This window comes from Rhinoderma darwinii, chromosome 2, assembly GCF_050947455.1.
Source record: "Rhinoderma darwinii isolate aRhiDar2 chromosome 2, aRhiDar2.hap1, whole genome shotgun sequence".
NCBI lineage: Eukaryota > Metazoa > Chordata > Amphibia > Anura > Rhinodermatidae > Rhinoderma > Rhinoderma darwinii.
This window is the reverse complement of record NC_134688.1, coordinates 455238031-455256796: the sequence shown is the minus strand read 5'-3', so window position 1 is coordinate 455256796 and position 18766 is coordinate 455238031. Positions and strand designations below refer to the sequence as shown.

General features: G+C 43.7%; 1 protein-coding gene across 1 annotated transcript in view; it reads left to right on the top strand.

Moving 5' to 3' along the window:
- The window catches only part of LTN1 (listerin E3 ubiquitin protein ligase 1), a 71717-nt gene extending 53945 nt beyond the window's left edge, over positions 1-17772 (top strand). The window contains exons 25-30 of the mRNA XM_075851224.1: positions 5793-5979; positions 6471-6642; positions 7471-7691; positions 10471-10665; positions 13411-13578; positions 17287-17772. Coding sequence (XP_075707339.1) covers positions 5793-5979; positions 6471-6642; positions 7471-7691; positions 10471-10665; positions 13411-13578; positions 17287-17349 — 1006 coding nt within the window. The 3' untranslated portion in view covers positions 17350-17772. The remainder of the gene's footprint in view (positions 1-5792; positions 5980-6470; positions 6643-7470; positions 7692-10470; positions 10666-13410; positions 13579-17286) is intronic.
- Positions 17773-18766: the final 994 nt, after the last annotated feature.

Genomic DNA, 18766 nt, shown 5'->3' with positions numbered 1-18766 from the left:
CCCTTCTCTCTATCAGTGCAGGATAAAGAGAAGGGGCAGCCATTTCCGAGGTAAAAGTAAAAGAAATTCATACTTACCCGGCCGTTGCCTTGGTGACGCGTCCCTCTTTCGACATCCAGCCCGACCTCCCTGGATGACGTGGCAGTCCATGTGACCACTGCAGCCTGTGATTGGCCTGTGGTTGGCTGCAGCGGTCACATGGGCTGAAACGTCATCCCAGGAGGCCGGACTGGAGGAAGAAGCAGGGAGTTCTGGGTAAGTATGAACTTCTATTTTTTATTTTTTTTTACAGCTTTATCTATATTGGGATCGGTAGCCACTGTCCAGGGTGCTGAAAGAGTTACTGCCGATCGTTTAACTCTTTCAGCACCCTGGACAGTGACAATCCCCTGACGTCGCCTAGCAACGCTCCCGTAATTACGGGTGCACACATGTAGTCACCCGTAATTACAAGAGCCCCATAGACTTCTATGGGCCTGCCCGTGCCGTAATTACGGCCTGAAATAGGACATGTTCTATATTTTTCAACAGCCCGGTCATAAGCATACGGGGAGGTACCCGTAGCCAATAGAAGTCTATGGGGCCGTAATTACGGCCCGTGATTACGGGCGTTTTTACGTTCGTGTGCAAAAAATAACCCCCTTGTGGGCGGGGGCAGCAAAATCTTAAATGTCACGGGGGGTCGAGTCGTTTGAAAGCTCTTTTCAATACGAAAACAATGCCGCAATCGATTTTGAGATATTTAACTTTAAAGTTATCATCTTCATTATTGGCTACAGCTGGTGTTGGCATTACCCAAAATGTACCATGCGGGTAAAATCCTAAATGTGTGGGGGCGCGTGTGAGCTTGGGAATGTCACATCAAGGTGACTTTAAATTACGCACACGCACCCCCACACATTTAGGATTTTACCCGCGCGGTACATTTTGGGTAATGCCAACACCGGCGGTAGCCGATGATGATGATGATAATAAAGTTAAATATCTCATTAATATGTCATTGTTTTTCGTATTGAAAAGAGCTTTCAAATGAGCCCCCACTCGGCCCCCCCCCCCCCATGCCACTTAAAGGGACTCTGTCACGACATTATAAGTGCCCTGTCTCCTATATAAGGAGATCGGTGCTATAATGTAGGTGACAGTGATGCTTTTTATTTAGAAAAACGATCTATTTTCCCCACATTCGGAGCGATTTTAGCTTTATGCTAAATCGTTTCTTAATGCCCAAGTGGGCGTGTTTTTACTTTAGTCCAAGTGGGCGTTGTACAGAGTGTATGACGCTGACCAATCAGTGACCAATCAGCGTCATACACTTCTCTCCATTTATTTAGTCAGCACATAGTGACACTGGGTTATTCACTATGTTCGGTCTTATATTGACATATTAACGTTACTGAAGTGTCTTGACAATGACTAGACATTCCTTCCAGCCAGGACAGGATGTCTATTCACAATCCCGACACTTCGGTAACGTTTGTGTGGGACTTATAGCAGAGCAAGCGTAATCTCGCGAGACCGCGCTGTAAATGACCGGTTACAGCGAGATTACGCTTGCTCTGCTGTAACATGAAGAAAAGTTCCTGCATCCTCCTTTCCTGGGGCCCCTGGAGGCCGTACAGGGGGAGAGATGACTGTAACAGGCTGTGATCTTTCTTCCTGCTCTCACTTGCAGCTTCTCCCCTCTCCTCCCTCCCTAAGGCCCCATGCACATGACTGTGCCTGTGATTACGGGCACATCCGGCTGCGGACAGTCCTCCACATTTGTGGGCCGTGCTCCCATTATAAGTTACGGGAGCACAGTCCGTAATATAAAAAATAAATAGGTTGTCCTATTTTTTTACGGAAGCTTTCAACGTAAATATAAGGGAAGGTGTCTGTCGGACATAAAAATTAATTATTGTTTTAGTTTTACACTCCCCGCCTTATATGAGCCATAACTTTTTTATTTTTCCGTCAATAGAGCGGTGTGAGGGCTTGTTTTTTGCGGGAGGAGTTGTAGTTTCTATTGGCACCATTTTCTTTTGAGTTTCCTTTTTACGTCTTTCATGGTGCGGTAAGAACTACAAACTTAGTTTATTCTGCTGGTCAATACGATTACGGCGATACCATGTTTACATTTTTTAAATGTTTTACTCCTTTTATAAAGAAATAACTTTTGTTAGAAATATATATATATATTATTTTTTTTTTCCATATTCTGAAAGCCATAACGTTTTTTATTTTTTTGCGGCACGAGCTGTGGTTTTTATTGGTACCATTTTTTGGTACACACGATTTTTTGATCACTGTTTTATTGAAAAAAAAAATCACCGGTAAGTTGACAAACAGCGATCTTTGGCGGTTTTATATTTTCTTCTTACAGCGTTTACTGTGCGTATTAAATAATTCTATATCGTAATAGTTCAGACTTTTATGGACGCAGCAATACCAATTTTGTTTATTTTTTTACATTACATAAAAGGAAATTTGGCCAGTTTCACTTTATTTTTAAAAATAAATGGTTTCACTATTAAAAGCTTTTTATTTTACTTATTTTTTACACATTCTATTAGTCCTTCTAGGGGACTTGAACCAGCGATCGTTGGATCGCTGGTACAACGTACACTGCAATATTAATGTATTGCAGTATATTGTCATTTTTACTTAACAGAGGCATAGTGAAGGCAGTCCTGGGGGCCTTCATTAGGCCCCTGGGCTGCCATGACAACCATCAGTGCCCTTCAAACGTGTTGTGGGGCCGCCGATGAGCTGTCTGAGTGGGCCCGCCCTCCTCTCTCTAAGTCGCAATTGACCGCAGCATTTGAGGGGTTAAACGGCCAGGAACAGCACGATCACTGTTCCAGACAGTTAGTTAGTTCCGGGTGTCTTCTGTAAAAAAAACAGCTGACACCCGCAGCGTATGGAGTGTGCTCCATACTTCTCTCCCTGCACCTGCTTACGGGTGCGTTAAGGGGTTAATCTGATACCAATGTCTAAACTCCTTAGTCTAGTCGCAGCGAGTGTTTAGTCATTGTATTACGTATGTCCTTGGCAGTAAAAAGGATAAACACCAATGTTATTACTGATTGTGGAATTTTAGGATTGAAAAAAGGACAAATTTAAGTTTTCTCCGCAGCTGGAAAGGAAGCTCAGCCTGTCCGTGACGTCTGTCTTCCTGTATGGATGGCACTTACATAAGCCTGCAAGTTTATTGGCTGCATGTATGATTGCTGTCCCTCCGGATGTACATTTACACCCAGATAAGGGAAAGTAGTAAAGGGCCGGGGCGGACTAGACCATCAGAGGATCATCTCCAAAGATCCAGAAGAAGACCCCGCCACGTGGAGATGCCTTTGGAGCCAATCACTTGCCACTAGGGTCTATTTCTTATGGGAGGAATCACAAATAACCTATTAGACCTTATTGATGATCTGTCCTGTGTGTGCAATGATAACTAAAGATGATGATGAAATGTAAAGTGGACGTGCGTATAGAGCTGTAGCAGAACCGACCTGTGACATGAAGGTTGTTGGTGATTTTTTTCACGGACTACAAAAATAGCAGATAAAGCCGATCTCTAATGTAAGGACCCCACAGACCGCAGTCTGCTAGACCCAGGTGAAAGCCGTTAGCGGAACGATCGTTGACCTGACCGTTATATTGCTCGACTCCTGAGCTGAACAGGCATGTTATTTCCTCGACAGGGAGATAAGTGGCTGTCAAATACCTTTGGGCCTCTGGGTTGCAGGTGGGCGCTGCCATGCGGTGCTGCAACCAATAGAGCAGGGACCTATTTATCAGAGGTCGCCATGAAGTGGCAAGTGGGCTTCTACAATTTGATCAAAATGTTAATTAAGAACCTCCCTGTTCATGTTCATTGATTTAATATTAATTGTGGATGTTCGGTCCTTTACTCTCCTCTTCAACCAGTATAAAGAAATGTAAAGTAGCAGGTTCTCATTAAAGGGACTGTTTCACGATGACAACCCCTGTCCATTTGCTCTTTTATCATGTTATAGAGATCATAGATGTGGGCCCCCCAATCTGGAACCCCTGCCCTGTATGACCCAGAAGGGATTGCCACTATGTAACTGCAGTTACTGCTCCGGTGGGCCCGGCCCGTCCATGCTGCTGCATTTCTCGGGCAGTGTCCACTGCAGGGGTAGAGGAGGTCACTTCTGCAGCTTGTTCATGGTTAAAAATAAAAGTTGGCTACTTGAAAATGATGAGTTTATTCCTCTGTGTTGCAGCGTACGTTATATGTAGAGGAACATCCCCAGTAAGAAGTGACTCATAGATTATTGGCATGGAGCAGGCACAATGTGTTACCTTGTAGTATTCACTAGTGGGGCTTATGTAGATGAAGGGAAGTAAAAATTGGCGATAAGCTGACGAATAAGAATAAATGAATACCCAAAGTACAATAAATAAATCCAATTTGATTAAGTAAATGTTAAAGGCGTTTATTCCCTGTGGGACCGCCGCCAGTGTGTTCCTATGAACTATGGAATTTCTTCTTCATATTAGACAGATGCCAGGTTTTTTGTTCCTATGATCACCACCAACAAAAGGGGGAAATTATTTCTGGGATTTCCATAGGTTTTTTTTATTTATTTTTTTTATTTTTTTTGGGTGGTGATGATGAACTGTTTATTTCCTATAATCCGTTTTTATTTGATGCATACAGGCCACATTTATGCATGGAGAGTAATTTCTGTACGGGGGGGGGGGGGGCATTCATAATGGAAATAAAGCAGTAAGATAAACTGGCCCTTCATTAAAAATTGTGCAACCCTGGTCGGTCAAGGGTCTTCAATGAAGACCCCCAGGTCTGCCATCTTTTTCTCCTATAAAGCCTTGCCAGAAGCAGGGCTTAATAGAAGCTTGTCAAAATCACGATATACTGCAATACATTAGTATTGCAGTATATCATGCGATCGCCGGTTCAAGGCCTGAAAGGGGGGGGGGGGGGGGGACAGTTAAATAAAGTTTGTTTTTTTTTTTGTTTTTTTTAATGTCCAAAAAAAAAATATTGAGTTAAAAAAATACCTTTTCCCATTTTTTTTTTTCTCCTAATTGATCTTTAAAAAAAAGTAACAACTGGTATCGCCACGTCTGTAGAAGTCTGAACTGTTACAATATAACGTTATTTAACCTGCACTCTGAACACTGTAGAAAAAAGAAACAATTAAAAATGCCAGAATTGCTGTTTTTTTGTCACCTTAGCTGACCAAAAAATGGAATATACAAAGTGATCAAAACGTTGTACATACTCCAAAATGGTACAAAAAAAACCGACCGCTCGCCCCGCAAAAAATAAGCCCTCACACCGCTCAATCGACGGAAAAATAAAAAAGTTACGGCTCTAATATGGCGACGCAAAACAAATTTGCTTTTTTTATTACAAATAGTTTTTTCTTTCTAAAAGTGTTAAAACATGTAGAAAAATTATCTAAATATGGTGTCGCCGTAATTGTATCAACCTGTAGAATAAAGTTAACGTGGCGTTTTTACCACATGATGAAGTCTGTAAAAACGAATCCCAAAATATAATGGCGGAATTTGACCATTTCACCCCAAAAAATTTTCTTTTTTGACAATTTCCCAGTAAGTTATATGATCAATTAAATGGTGCCGTGAAATACAACAGCACGTCCCGCAAAGAAACAAGCTCTCATACGGCTATGTCAACGTATGACTTTTGGAAGGCGGGAGGAAAAAATATAAATGAAAAAAACAAAAATGGGCCTGGTCAGTAAGGGGTTGGGGGACATCTTGCCTCCTTGACACAAGGTTTGATTTTCTGTCCGTAGATCTCCACCTGCCGCTCTGATGTCTGTCCTGGCTCTTCAAGAAGATTTAGTAGAAACTATTCTAGAGGGAATCCAAGTGGGAGAATTTGCCATAATCCAACCATTAAAAGAAGAGTTCTGCTTTGTTCTTGGTTATCTTCTGACTTGGAAGCTCATGCTGACTTTCTTCAAGGCTGCATCATCTCAAGTGTGTTATTATCTAGATTGGCTTTCCATCTTGAGCGTGGAGTCTTGTAGATATCTTGAATTGGACCGTGCTATGTGATGATACTGCTTGTTGTTGAGCCATGACCTGGGGTTGATGTCATATTTGTTCTCTGTTTATCATCAAGTCCATTTTAGGTCCAAAATTCTGTATTGATTTAATGTCTCAATAAATCTTTTTAGCAGTCAGAGCTCCGTTTTTCTAAAACAGAGCTCCAAATCCCCCGCATTAACATAGATTTACAAGATAAATGATAAAGATTAAAAAAAGACATTCAGAATTATGGCAGCCGTTCCCATCCTCCATGCCGATACAGGGTCACACTATTTGGCTAATTTTAAAAGACCCGTCTCCAGGACTCTTCTTAGTGTAGTACGTGATGGGAACTACCAAATAAAGATAAGCCAAGTCAACCGTTTTACCAATCTTACTGTGGTGATGATATTTCTAACAACTTTTTCTCTTCACACCAGCTGCGGGCGCTCTACTCTCAGTATCTCCGAAAAACAAAAAGTTTGAATAAACTACTTTATAACTTGTTCAAGCTTATGCCACATACACCCATTTTTCCCGGCCAAGTGAGCGATACCACCTGCAAAGAACCCAAAACCTTCTTTACCGAAGAGCTAAAGTTAACTGTAAAAGGTGAGTTAAGGTGGCGACGCAGTCACAAATCTACAATGGACTTCTCCACCTACACTATGGTGAACATAATACTGCAGACTAGAAGAGCAAAGGAGCCATAACCACCTTATTGATTCTGTGCCGATCCCACATCGCTGAACACTATTGGTCCCCATTTTTTGTTTGCATTAGTCAATGAAGAGACGTCCATGTTTCGACATGTAATGTCAGGCGTGCTGTAGTGACGTTTTGTCCATGCTGACATGTCATGTGGTGGTGATTAGCTGTTGTGGTCATGTGACTAGACTTCAAATCAACACATCCTTATGTAGATAACCAGGACCAGTGGGGATCGGTGTTACAGGAATGACGCAGAATCAATAATGTAGGTATATATCCTTTAATCCCCCCCCCCCACCAGGACTAAGAATATGTTAAGAATGGTTTTATGATAGGGGAATGGAAATGTATCTATATTGTCCCTGGTCATGGACAATGGAGACCGAGCATGTCTAATCCTTACCACTTAACTAGCACCTGTGGCCCCTTCATAGGTGGGTGTCCCAACAGTCGACACCCTCCTATTAGAAAGTGATAAGTTATAATTTTCAATGATGGTAAAGCCCACTTATTGGGTTCTGTTCTGACATTCGCAATGGGCTATTAATCAGATTGTTCTATGCAGGCCCATACATCTCATGAAAAGACATACCAAAAGTTTGTCTATGGCCTCTCGACTTTTAGAGACCTGTGGATCATTAAATGGGAGATATAGATGGATATGTCTACGGCAAAGTGATTGTGGTGGATTATACATGAAGATAACACTGCCACTGTTTCCTTCTATAGGTTGGGACACACTGCAGTACGAGATTCCCCATTTGGCATGTTGTGTATATCACATCACTTTGAAGGATTTACCGGCTATGGTCCGCCTGTGGTGGAATGGCTGCGAGAAGAGGATCTTCAGTGTGGTCGACAGATTTACTACAAAGTATGTGAGCGGAGTGTTGTCTTCTCAGGAAATCTCGTCAGTGCAGTCCAGCACCCAAATGTTTGATGGCATGACCGTAAGTTAATTATTTTGGCAGTGTTTGTGTATTTGTATATTAATGTGCCTGGCAGCCATCTTTTCCTGGGGAATGCAGGTGGCAAAAGTACTGGTTGCTTTATATCTATCAATATGCGCCACCAGCCTTTACGGTTTGTGGTGAGCCGGGATAGGCAAAACACTTTAGTAGTCAGACCAGGAGTAAGCACTTCTTTAGATATCAATATCAAACCCAAAAAGTTAAACCTACAACTATTGGATAAATGGCTCTTTGGATTTGGAAAGGAGTAGAACTGTGGGATCAGACTACACAGGATTGTTTTGTAGTCTGTTTCTATGGAGACACACAAGTCTGCATAGTAGCTGCAGACACGAGAACGGTAGATTTGTAGAAATGAGGGTTGCTTCATATTTTGTGTTGATTGTAAATTTATTGCCAAAATGGACATATAGCCTATCTGTGCCCCTGAAGGATGATGAGAGTACATTTCAGAATAAAGACGCTATCTTGCAAAAAAAATAAAATAAATGTAAACGTATATTTTTTTTAACACTGATGAAATTTTGCAATTTCTTTTTCCCCCTTCACTTAAAAGCTCCAAATCATTGCCCGTGCTATTAGGCTGATTTATTCATTCCAGTTCTTCCTATCATTGGTATTTTTACAAAGATATCGCTATCCCTGGCTTCCTAGTTCCAGGCGTGCTGAATGAATAGGTGTTGAAGCCTTAGGTTTTGTTATGATTATTTTACCATAAATGGGTCCCATATAATTCTCTCCTTATACCTGATCTCTCCCTTTACTCCATCTCACACTCTTACAGTGGAGGTTGCATAATGCATACTTTGTAGTAGTGCCACCGTTTGTCAATAAAATAGCCAAGGGGAAGTTGTGCAAATCCAAGTTGCGAAAATGCCCAATGGAGATATCGTATTAAGTTTTTTTTTTTTTTTTCTTTTTCTCACGTTCTTTTCTTGGGAGGAGGACAAGCCTTAAAGCAACCCTCCGGTCTCAGGACAAAATTATAAATGCGATGGGGTATATGGAGTAATAATACCTGGTACCCTCCAGTTGTGCCCCTCTGCCACGGATCCATGGTTTTAGGGTCCCCTCTGAGTCTAAGACACACCCGCTGTTCACAGATTGGACAGGATTGCTCATGTGAGCTGCCCTGGCCAATCCGAGAACAGTGGGAGCGTCTCAGGCTCGTAGTCTTAGAAGCACTATTTTGGAACCGCACAGAGGGGACCCTAAAACAGCGGATCCATGACAGGGGTGCACAAATGGAGGGCATCAGGTAATATTACTCGATATACCACTTCATATTATTAATGATGACCCGGGACCAAAGGGTCACTTTATTAAGGATGAATAGGACTTCGTATGGAACGGATTTCCTCTGTGAAAAAAAAGCTGCCTTTTGTCTTTACCAAAGGAGAAAAAAAAAGTGCCTCTAAGGGCCGCCTGTGCAAGAATTAAAGGGCTTTTAGAAGTAAATCTACATCACATCCTATCACATACATTTAAAGGGGTTGCCTTACCAAAAAAAGTATTTTTAAAAATGAAGCCAGCATCAGCTGTCATCGCCGGGGAAGCCACATTTCAAATGAATGGCCGTTCATGTAATGCAAAGACGGGCTGTGTGTGCAAGAACGGGAGCCAATCACAGAACCGCTTTCTGTTCTGGCTGGTAGAGGAGAGTCGCGATCGGTGGGATGTCTGATGTCTCTGCCTTAATAGGGCATATGGACAGGGGTTGTCTTCATTAGACAATCCATTAGGGCAGGTATTGCCAAACTCTTTTCTCCTTATAAGGATTAGGTCAAATGTCCGTTAACCCCAAATTTAAATCGGATCCGTCACTATACTAGGCCACCTTATAAGCCCACGAAAAACTGTGTGCCGTTTAGCAAATAGCAGCTAACAAAGAATACGGAGGAAGCACCCCCCCTCCCCTTCCGCCTCTCCCTGACCGTCAGTCACTGATACGGGGGGCAGGGGGAGGCGGGGGGGGGGGGGGGGAATCTCTACTTGTGAATACAAACCTATAACTAGGAGTCAGTTTAATTATTTTCCAGCTGCTATTCCCCAAACTAGGGAGATAACCGTCATGACTGAACAGAATCAGAGGTGACCTTTATTTTAAGGGCTGAGGTCGATGCGGTGTCCGACCTCTCTGGTAATAGTGGCTTGAAGCGCAGATGTAATAGGCTGAGAATAATTTTGCAGGTATATATTACATGATGTTATACAGATGTAGGGAGAGCGGCACAAGAATAGCTTTTAGTGTAAAATTAGGTGGGAATGGTGCGTTGTCTCTGAAGTTGAAATGGCTCTTAATGCAGATTCCATTTCTTCGAAGCCAAAGGCAACAAGAGTCGCGCGTCTTATTTTCCTCGGCTGCTTAAACTCCGGAGGCTGCGTGAATGAGGGAGACGTTATTTGACTTCGTGTATTGTTATTGGAAGTTCCCATGGAAACCGCGAAGAACCGAGCTTAATCTGATGCATGTACCGGCTTCACTGCAGAGAAATTAGGATTTGCGTTCAGAATTGTTTTTTTTTCTTTTTAAGGCTCCGTTCACATTAGCGTCAAGGCTCCTTTTACATCAGGTTCATTAGGGATCCCGGGATCTTCGACAGCAAGAACTGCAATGCAGACTACACTTTTCTTTCCGTCCAAAAATACTGTGACCCCTGACGGAAACCTAAAAGCGCTAATGTGAACAGAGCCCGATTTCTGCATATCGTCTCCTGATATTATGTATACGGTCTAACCTGAGATGGTTTGTTTTTAGGTGAAAGCTCGTCCCACCACACGGGAAGTCATAGCCACCTATTCCGTGGATGACATCTGTATAGAGCTCATTATTCAGCTACCGCAAAACTACCCCCTGGGCTCGATCGCCGTAGAAAGCGGCCGGCGAGTAGGTGTGGCAGTTCAACAGTGGCGCAACTGGATGTTACAGCTCAACACTTACCTTACACACCAGGTCGGTCCACTTGTTCTCTACGTTTTATAAAAAAAAGTAAAATGGGCCGTATGTTCGTAAATCAGAAGTTCGAGCAGTGGCCACGGAGTGGAAAATTATGTTTCTATTACTTCTAGAGATATTGGCATTTTTTATTCATTAATAATAGGAAGTGCAGCCGAAATGGTTGTCGTCTTCCATTTAAAAGGGTTTTTATAGGTTTGTAAAAACATGGCTGCTTTCATCCTGTAACAGCGCCACACCTGTCTATAGGTTGTGTCTGGTATTGCAGCTCCGCTCCATTGAAGTGAATAGGGCAGAGTTGCAATACCACATGCAACCTGTGGACAGGTGTGGCACTGTTTTTGGCAGAAAGCAGCCGTGTTTTTCCAATGTGGGACAACCCCTTTAACTTCTCAGAATTTGATGGTAAATTGTCATTCTGTCATCCTGTTCTCTCAATCAGGCCTCATGCACATGAGCATAGTTTTTATCTGCCATTACAGATCCGTAATTGCGGATAAAATACTGACACATTCATTTCTATTGGCCACAGACACCTCCCCATATATTTACGGGTGTTTGTCTGAGCCGCAAAAAATAGGACATGTCCTATTTTTCGCAACTGCTCCTTTAACTTATTACTGTGAGCACGGTTCGCAAATACGGATGACACTCCGCGGCCAGTCTGTGCATTATTCACTGGCTGTAAGGCCATCGTAATGCCTCATGCACACGACCGTAAGGGTTTTTACTGTCTGCAAATACGGATGCACATCCGTAGCCGTCCGCTATTGCGGGAGGGACTATAGACTTTTATGGGCTACTCTGCCGCAATTGCGGACAAGAATAGGACATGTTCTATATTTTGCAGATCATTTATACCAATATGCTGAAAGGTGTCCGTGGCCGATAGAAATGAATGGGTCCGCAATTTCATCCGTAATTACGGATGAAAACTACGGTCGTGTGTATGGGGCCTACAAAGTGATAGTTTTACCATAAGTTTCAGGGAAGATAATTCAGCGATGACAACCAATATGGCTGCACTTTCCGTTATTACTTTGGCAGATCTAGCTGCCACAACCAGTAAGTAAAATATATTAAGCTTTTGCTCTAACTTCTGGTTTACTAATATAGACAGTCCATGTTACTTTTTGGGTTGAAATCCTCCTTGAGAATCCAGTATAAATCAATGAAGGTTTTGTAAGTTAGAATTAGGCCGTGTGTACGATTATACTACAACAGCGGGGAGATCGGTGGAAATTCTTCAACTTGACCGTCTAAAGGACTCGTTACGGGCTGTGATATTGAGCGCTGATTAACGATGCAGCTGATCGGCGCTTGTTTTTGTTCTTTCACAAGGAGCAATGATCGGTTATGTATGGGGAGGAGCAATCGTTACTACGAACATTCAACCTCATACATTTCGATAATGTCGGCAGCACATCTCCGTGTTTATGCGGGATGTGCTGGCGACTGGCGACCATTTTATTGGCCGCATAAACAAGCAGATCAGTCAGTGAACGAGCATTTGCTCGTTTATCGGCTGATTGTTGCCCTGTTTTCATGGGGCAATAATCGGGAATGAGTGTTCATAAGAACGCCTGTTTGCCCGATCATTGGCCCCTGTAAGGGTATGTTCACACAGGCTATTTTCAGCCGTTTTTCTGGCCGTAAATGTCCTATAAAACTGCTAAAAATGCAGGGGACTGAACGCCTACAAACAACAATTCTGTTCCCACGGGACGTTTTTTACGCGGCCGTTTTAAAAACGGCCTCGTAAAAAGAAGTGCATGTCCCTTCTTGAGCAGTTTTTGTTTTTTTTTTAGCTATTTTTCATTGACTCTATAGAAAAACAGTTCCAGAAACGGCCGTAAAAACGGCTGAAAATCGGGGACTCCTGATTTCCCTTGAAAACAGCTCCGTATTTTCAGCCGTTTTTTTGTTAAGCGTGTGAACATAGCCTTCCACTGGTTGTCATCCAGCTCTCCCCCTCCTGAATGGCAGATCTGTCTTGTTACCTTATTATGCTGCTATACAGAAGTGAGGGAATGTCACTGAATAACGACATAGTGGCACTCCGTTTTGGCTCAAGGAAGGGGGGGGCACCAAGTGGAAGACCCCCCCCCCCCCCCCAAATGCCCTAATAGGGCATAAAGACAGGGGGTATCTTAATGGGCTGTGTCTGGTATTGCAGCTCAGCTGCATTCACTTGCATGCGACTGATCTGCAGTACTAGACACATCCTACTGTCAAAAGTGGTGCTGTTTCTGTAGAAAAAATACTTTTATTTTTCTCATCTCCACAGACAACTGCTTTAACAAATAACAGAAAGAAACATGTAATACAGTCAAAGCACATCGGTCATTAAAGGGGTTTTCCAGCCAATAAAAATTGATGGCCTATCCTCAGGATAGGCCATCAATAGCTGATGGGTCGGAGTCCGACTCCCGGGACCCCCGCCGATCAGCTGTTTTGAAGGGGCCGCAGCGCTCGTCCCTTGAAAACCGCTCCGTATTGTCAGCCCTTTTTTGTTAAGCGTGTGAACATGCTCTAAAAGAGACCACAACATTTTTAAACAAATTAAGTGGCAGAGGGGATGATGCTGCAGTGTCTGTACCTCATCCTGTGTGTGACTGCTGTGAGAGGGGAGGGAAGGGCAGCAGATTGATCAGATCACACAGCACAGCTCTACATTTCCACTTTTGCTCTGTATACATGAGTTGGATGTATATGTAATGTTTTATATTGTGACGTCCACAGAACGGAAGCATAATGGAAGGCCTGGCCCTCTGGAAAAACAACGTGGACAAGCGATTTGAAGGAGTTGAAGATTGTATGATCTGTTTCTCAGTCATTCATGGTTCAAATTATTCTCTACCAAAGAAAGCCTGCAGAACATGCAAGAAGAAGTTCCATTCGCAGTGCCTGGTAAGGGCCAGTCAGCTTTTATGTTACATCAGTGAAGATGTTAAAATAAAAAATTGCATTACAAGGAGTGGACACAAGGGGCGCTCACACTTTGTAATATTTTTTGTACCAGACCGCACACACGGCAGCAGGAGTAAGGACTACTAACGTCACATTCCTGCACACGGCTGCACAAAATGCTTCCTGGGAAATCTGTGTTCCTTTCAGCCAATGTATGGAGGGGGGGGGGGTGTATAAGTGTATAATCTCCACTCGCTGCCCCCGCACATGTAAAGATCCGTAACTTCTTTCTGTAACTTAATATTTTATAATTTCACCATTCAGATGCAGTGACATCCTCCTCCCTAGCTAGGCCACAGTCAGTCTGGTCATGCATGTTTTTGTGTCTCAGATTAGAAAAAAACGCTTCCTCCCGCACCCCCCCAGCGTCACGCTTGTCCGTGGGCTGCGTCTGGTATTGCTGCTCAGTCCCCTTCGCTTCAATCTCAGACCGTTTAAGTGGGGTGTTCAGGATTAGAAAAACATGGCTGCTTAATTACGAAAACAGCGCCACACCTGTCCATAGGTTGTGTGTGGTATTGCAGCTCAGTCCCATTTATTCCAATAGAGCGGAGTGGCAATAACAGACAGAACACTTGAACACGTGCGGCACTGTTTCTGGAAGAAAGCAGCCATGTTTTTCTGATCTTGAACAACCAGGATTACAAAATCTTGGCAGCTGTCTCTCAGAAACAGCACCACACCTTTCCACAGGTCGCGTGTGGTATTGCAGCTCTGCCTCATTCATACAATTAGCGCTGAGTTGCTGTACCAGGCACATTCCATGGACAGGTGTGGAGCTGTTTTTTTTGGAAGACCGCTGCCATGTTATTGTAATCCTGGACAACCCCTTTAAGGACTAAGCATCTGCAGGATGCAGAACACCGTCGCCAGGACCGATTTTCTACTTGACCAGGTTTTGGCCAACCCTGTTAGACACTAATGAAGAAAACGTATTATGTGTGTCCATCTTTTTCTGCCCCTAGATTAGTCCCTTACTTTTCTTTTCTTCCTCAGTCATAGTTACAGATAACCCTTTCCACAGGCCAAGTGTTTATAAGGAAATGGGCAATATCCTACTTAATCTCCGGAGTTCAGCTCTTCGGTCCAGTATTCTCAGTTCTATCATACAGGAAAAGGGCAGCGAGGAGAGGCATGAGGCATCCCAAACAATCGCAGGTGTTTAACCTCTGGCCATCCCTCCAAATCCCTGTCCTGGTGTCAAACCGTTAAGAAAAACCTCCGTACCAGGACACGTGGGTCAAGATTGCCCGCTGTTGATGAAAGGGAGACCAGTACATGAGTATATATTGTTCTTTCTTTTTTTTTTTTTTTTTTATAAATGCAGATGCCACAATTCAGTAGTTTATGGATAATAAAAAATATGTTATAATGCAGGACCTGAAGACTTCAGTGCAGCGATCCACTGCCAGTCTATGCCCACCGCACTAGTCGGTGTCGCGATAAATTCGCCACATTACTGTGCATCTCATGTAGCACCAACATTTACCTATGGAGAGAAAACTCGAACAACAGTCGCAAGAATTCCAACATGGTGGAATTCTTTTGTTTTTTGCGAGGAGCCCTCAATGTATTGACTCCTAGGGAAACATTGAGGTCACTCAGGAGTCGCAGTAATGCCGTGATTCTACCGTGACTCGCAGGGGATCCGGTGCCGCGGTGGAGCTCTAGGCAAAGTGTCACTTACCGTATCTAGAAATCCACACTGTAGCTTTGGGAACTGGCAAGTTTCTTCTCTAAGCCAATGGGATCCACATATGCCCAATGCCAGTCGTTTTTCAGCACAGAGCAGGACATCGCTGGATCTGGAGTTGTCACCGACTGGCAGTAGAATCAGTTGCTAAGCAACATCCCAACTGAACCAAACTCAAAATATTCATTACAGAATCTGAAGACTGATGAAGAATTCCAATGGTCCACAGGTTTTTGTCAGTGTTTTCCTGGAATAGTTACTGAACACCCAGCGTATTAGATATACATGTTGCTTTACTACAGCAGATTGAATTTATCATCGCAGCGCTTTGTTTTGACATAGACTCTTATATTATAGTGGAGGGTTCTGTGTGTAAGTTGTAGTCTCCCCCCTTAGATGTCTCTACTAGAAATACAATGACTGGATGATCTCATGAAGCCGGTATTTAGGAGTGAGACATTTAGCAGCTCTCCTTTTGTATCCATGTCATACTCCCTATTCTAGAACGATAATGATCCTTTTAACGGAGAAGGTATTTCTTTTTCTTTAACTCCCAGATTTTCTACCAGCCAACAAAAATATTAATCTGCTTTTGTTTAGGTCCAGTTCAACTTTCCAAGGGGGGAAAGCATTAAACTGCATGTGTTATTTTGCACCGTTTGCGCACCATAATTGAGCGTCCTGTTCAGCTTATTGGACAAGAAGAACCATGTGCTGCCATTTACAGCACCTTGAATACAACAGTGCGGTGGATGTGACCACATGATCCAAGTGGGGCACAATTACTTTTTAGGGAGTGGTGGCGGCATCTTTTAGATGTCTTAGGCCTGATTCACATCGCGTTTTAACCCTTCCGACAGAGGTATACTTTGAGAGGACTACCGACGTATACCTTCAACGGAAGTTTGCGACATATCTCACTGTATAGGCATACAGTGGGATAGTCGCCCGAACTCCCCTGGCACAGCGCTACTTGAAGCGCTGTGCCAGGCAAAGTCCTTGACATCACTGTCCAAAAATGGACAGTGATGTTAGGTGCTTTTTACTACGGAGTCCCCAGCCAGAGCATTGGAATTTCTCGGTCTCTGGAAAGCCTTTGACGAGCTTTAATATGCCGGAATCCCAGGCCAGAGCGTTGCCAATGCTCTGACTGGGGATTCTGCTCCTGGAGTAGCCTCTGACATCACTCTCCATATATGGACAGTGACATCAAGGGCTTCTCTAGTCCCATAGTCCTCGGCCAGAGCGCTAGCGAAGACCTGGCAGGGGACTCTGTGTTTGAAAGCCCCTGATATTACTTTCAACATACGGACAGTGAGGTCCTGAGCTTCCCCAGAGCCAGAATCCCTGGGTCGATTGCTACTTGATGCTCTGCCTGGGGACTCCGATTCTAGAAAAGCTCCCCATGAGGTATGTTTAACGTATACCTCCGTTGGGTGCCATATAGTGGCACCCGTCACACATAGGCGCCCATGTTAAAACGTATACCGCATAATATACAGGTTTTTTATTTTATTTTGTGGAATCCCTCAGAATGGAACAGTGTAGTCTACTACAAAAGGCCAAAATGACGCGCTTTTGGTCTGCTTCGGTCTAATGGAAACCTACGGACACGTTTATCGTGTACATCGGGAGCCTTTCCGAAGTTCCACGATAAACGTAGGGCACAAACGTGATGTGAATGAGGCCTTACATTAAAGGGTTTGTCCTGGGGAGTTCCTCAAGGGTGATAGGTGTTGAGCAGTTGATAAATCATAGCTGGTTCTTCATGGGGATCATTGCTTGAGAAGACGTCATGGCTGCTATCAGAATCCCAGCAGGTGTAAGTCACGGGTGGAGTTGGACTTCTGTTCTTGTAGGAAAGTTGCTTTTCCAGTAAAGATGTTTCTTCCTGTGAGATCAGTTTGCCTTGTTTTAGAAGGTGTATTATAATTCTGTGATTTTTATCTTTTCAGTACAAGTGGTTTACCTCCAGCAACAAATCGACATGCCCCCTGTGCAGAGAGACGTTCTTCTGAGAGCTGTCAGATGTCCTACACGCTGAGGAGCATCTACGTACATCCAGAGAAGACCCCGTACACCATGCTCCTCTGCAGCATTGATAGATCGGTGTGGGAATATTTTACTGATGTCCACCAGAGATGCACAGTTGCTGCTGAAGTGACGTTTGTGGTTTCTGTCTCCAGCTGTAAATGATTCTTTATTCGCGGCGCGTCTTGCTATCCGGTTGTGTTAAATATTTCTCTACAGAATCAGCTGTAATGTATGACCAAGTATAAATCAGACCGGTACGTCAAGTGGAAGAAAATACAGAATATTTGCATTTTATAGACTGTTGGATTCACATGTACAGTAATAAAGGCCAGAATACACTCGCAAATGGTGCCGAATCTTCCTTCGGAAATGAGATATTTTAAATAAAAATACAATGATGTAAAGTCTGGGTGTGTCATGTAAATATCAGATCCACAAGATTTTAAGACATATAACCAAGTAAATACAATATAAAATATACAATTTCCTGATATGTATACATTTCTTACAGTTTTCAAGATCTGTGCTTGCTGCCATTTAGTTGGTAGCACAGCTGCAGTACAGTTATCAGAGCTCGCTTGTAACGAGACGTGCGCTTTCTGTGTCCATCACATGACTACGATCGATTTGGTTTTATCCCATGGAAGTAAACCGTGACTATTTCCACTGAATGACTGCAAACTGACAACTTAAAAACATTCAGTATTGATGTAGTGGTGTCAGACTGGTTGCTAGGGATACATCCTGCCAAGTGAGGTCGGTGCTAGGAGTGGCCCAATCCAGTCACCTGACCTCACGTCCGCGTCAGGTGTGGTCCACTTCCGGGCCGTCACCGGCCCCAGTCAGAAGAGGACCTCCATCGTATGACCACCTCGGTGTGTCACGTCAGGCAGAGCGGAGAGTGGGAGGGGGGGGGGTGGGGGATGTGTGTGGTTTTATCTGCCGGGGGCACTTTTATTGTGTCAAGCACGAGGGATCATTATTACCATCTGGATCACTGGATTACGAGTTTATTTAGAGGATGGGGTGTGGGTGTGGAGGGTGCTGGAAGAGTGAGAAACCAACATGTCTGTGTGTCAAATTCTGCAGAGACGAGTTGTGGAATAAGTCGTCACAGCGGTCTGGGCCGGATGGAGAAAAAAAGGGAAAGTGAACGACTCTAATCAGAAAATATCACCTAAGTTAGCGGGGGGAGGGGGGGGGGGGGAAGCTACAAGCGGAGCTGTGATTGGTGAATCACTCCTAGAACACTGCACAGGCAATGATTTTCTAATGGGTCCGTAAAAATTTTGGTGTGTCTGTGATTTTTAGCTCAGTTGTCCAGAAATTTCTGAAGTGGAGGTTGGCAAACCCTAGTCGGGAGCCCTGCCGTCCGTGACTGCCGGGGACCCTGAAGAGAAT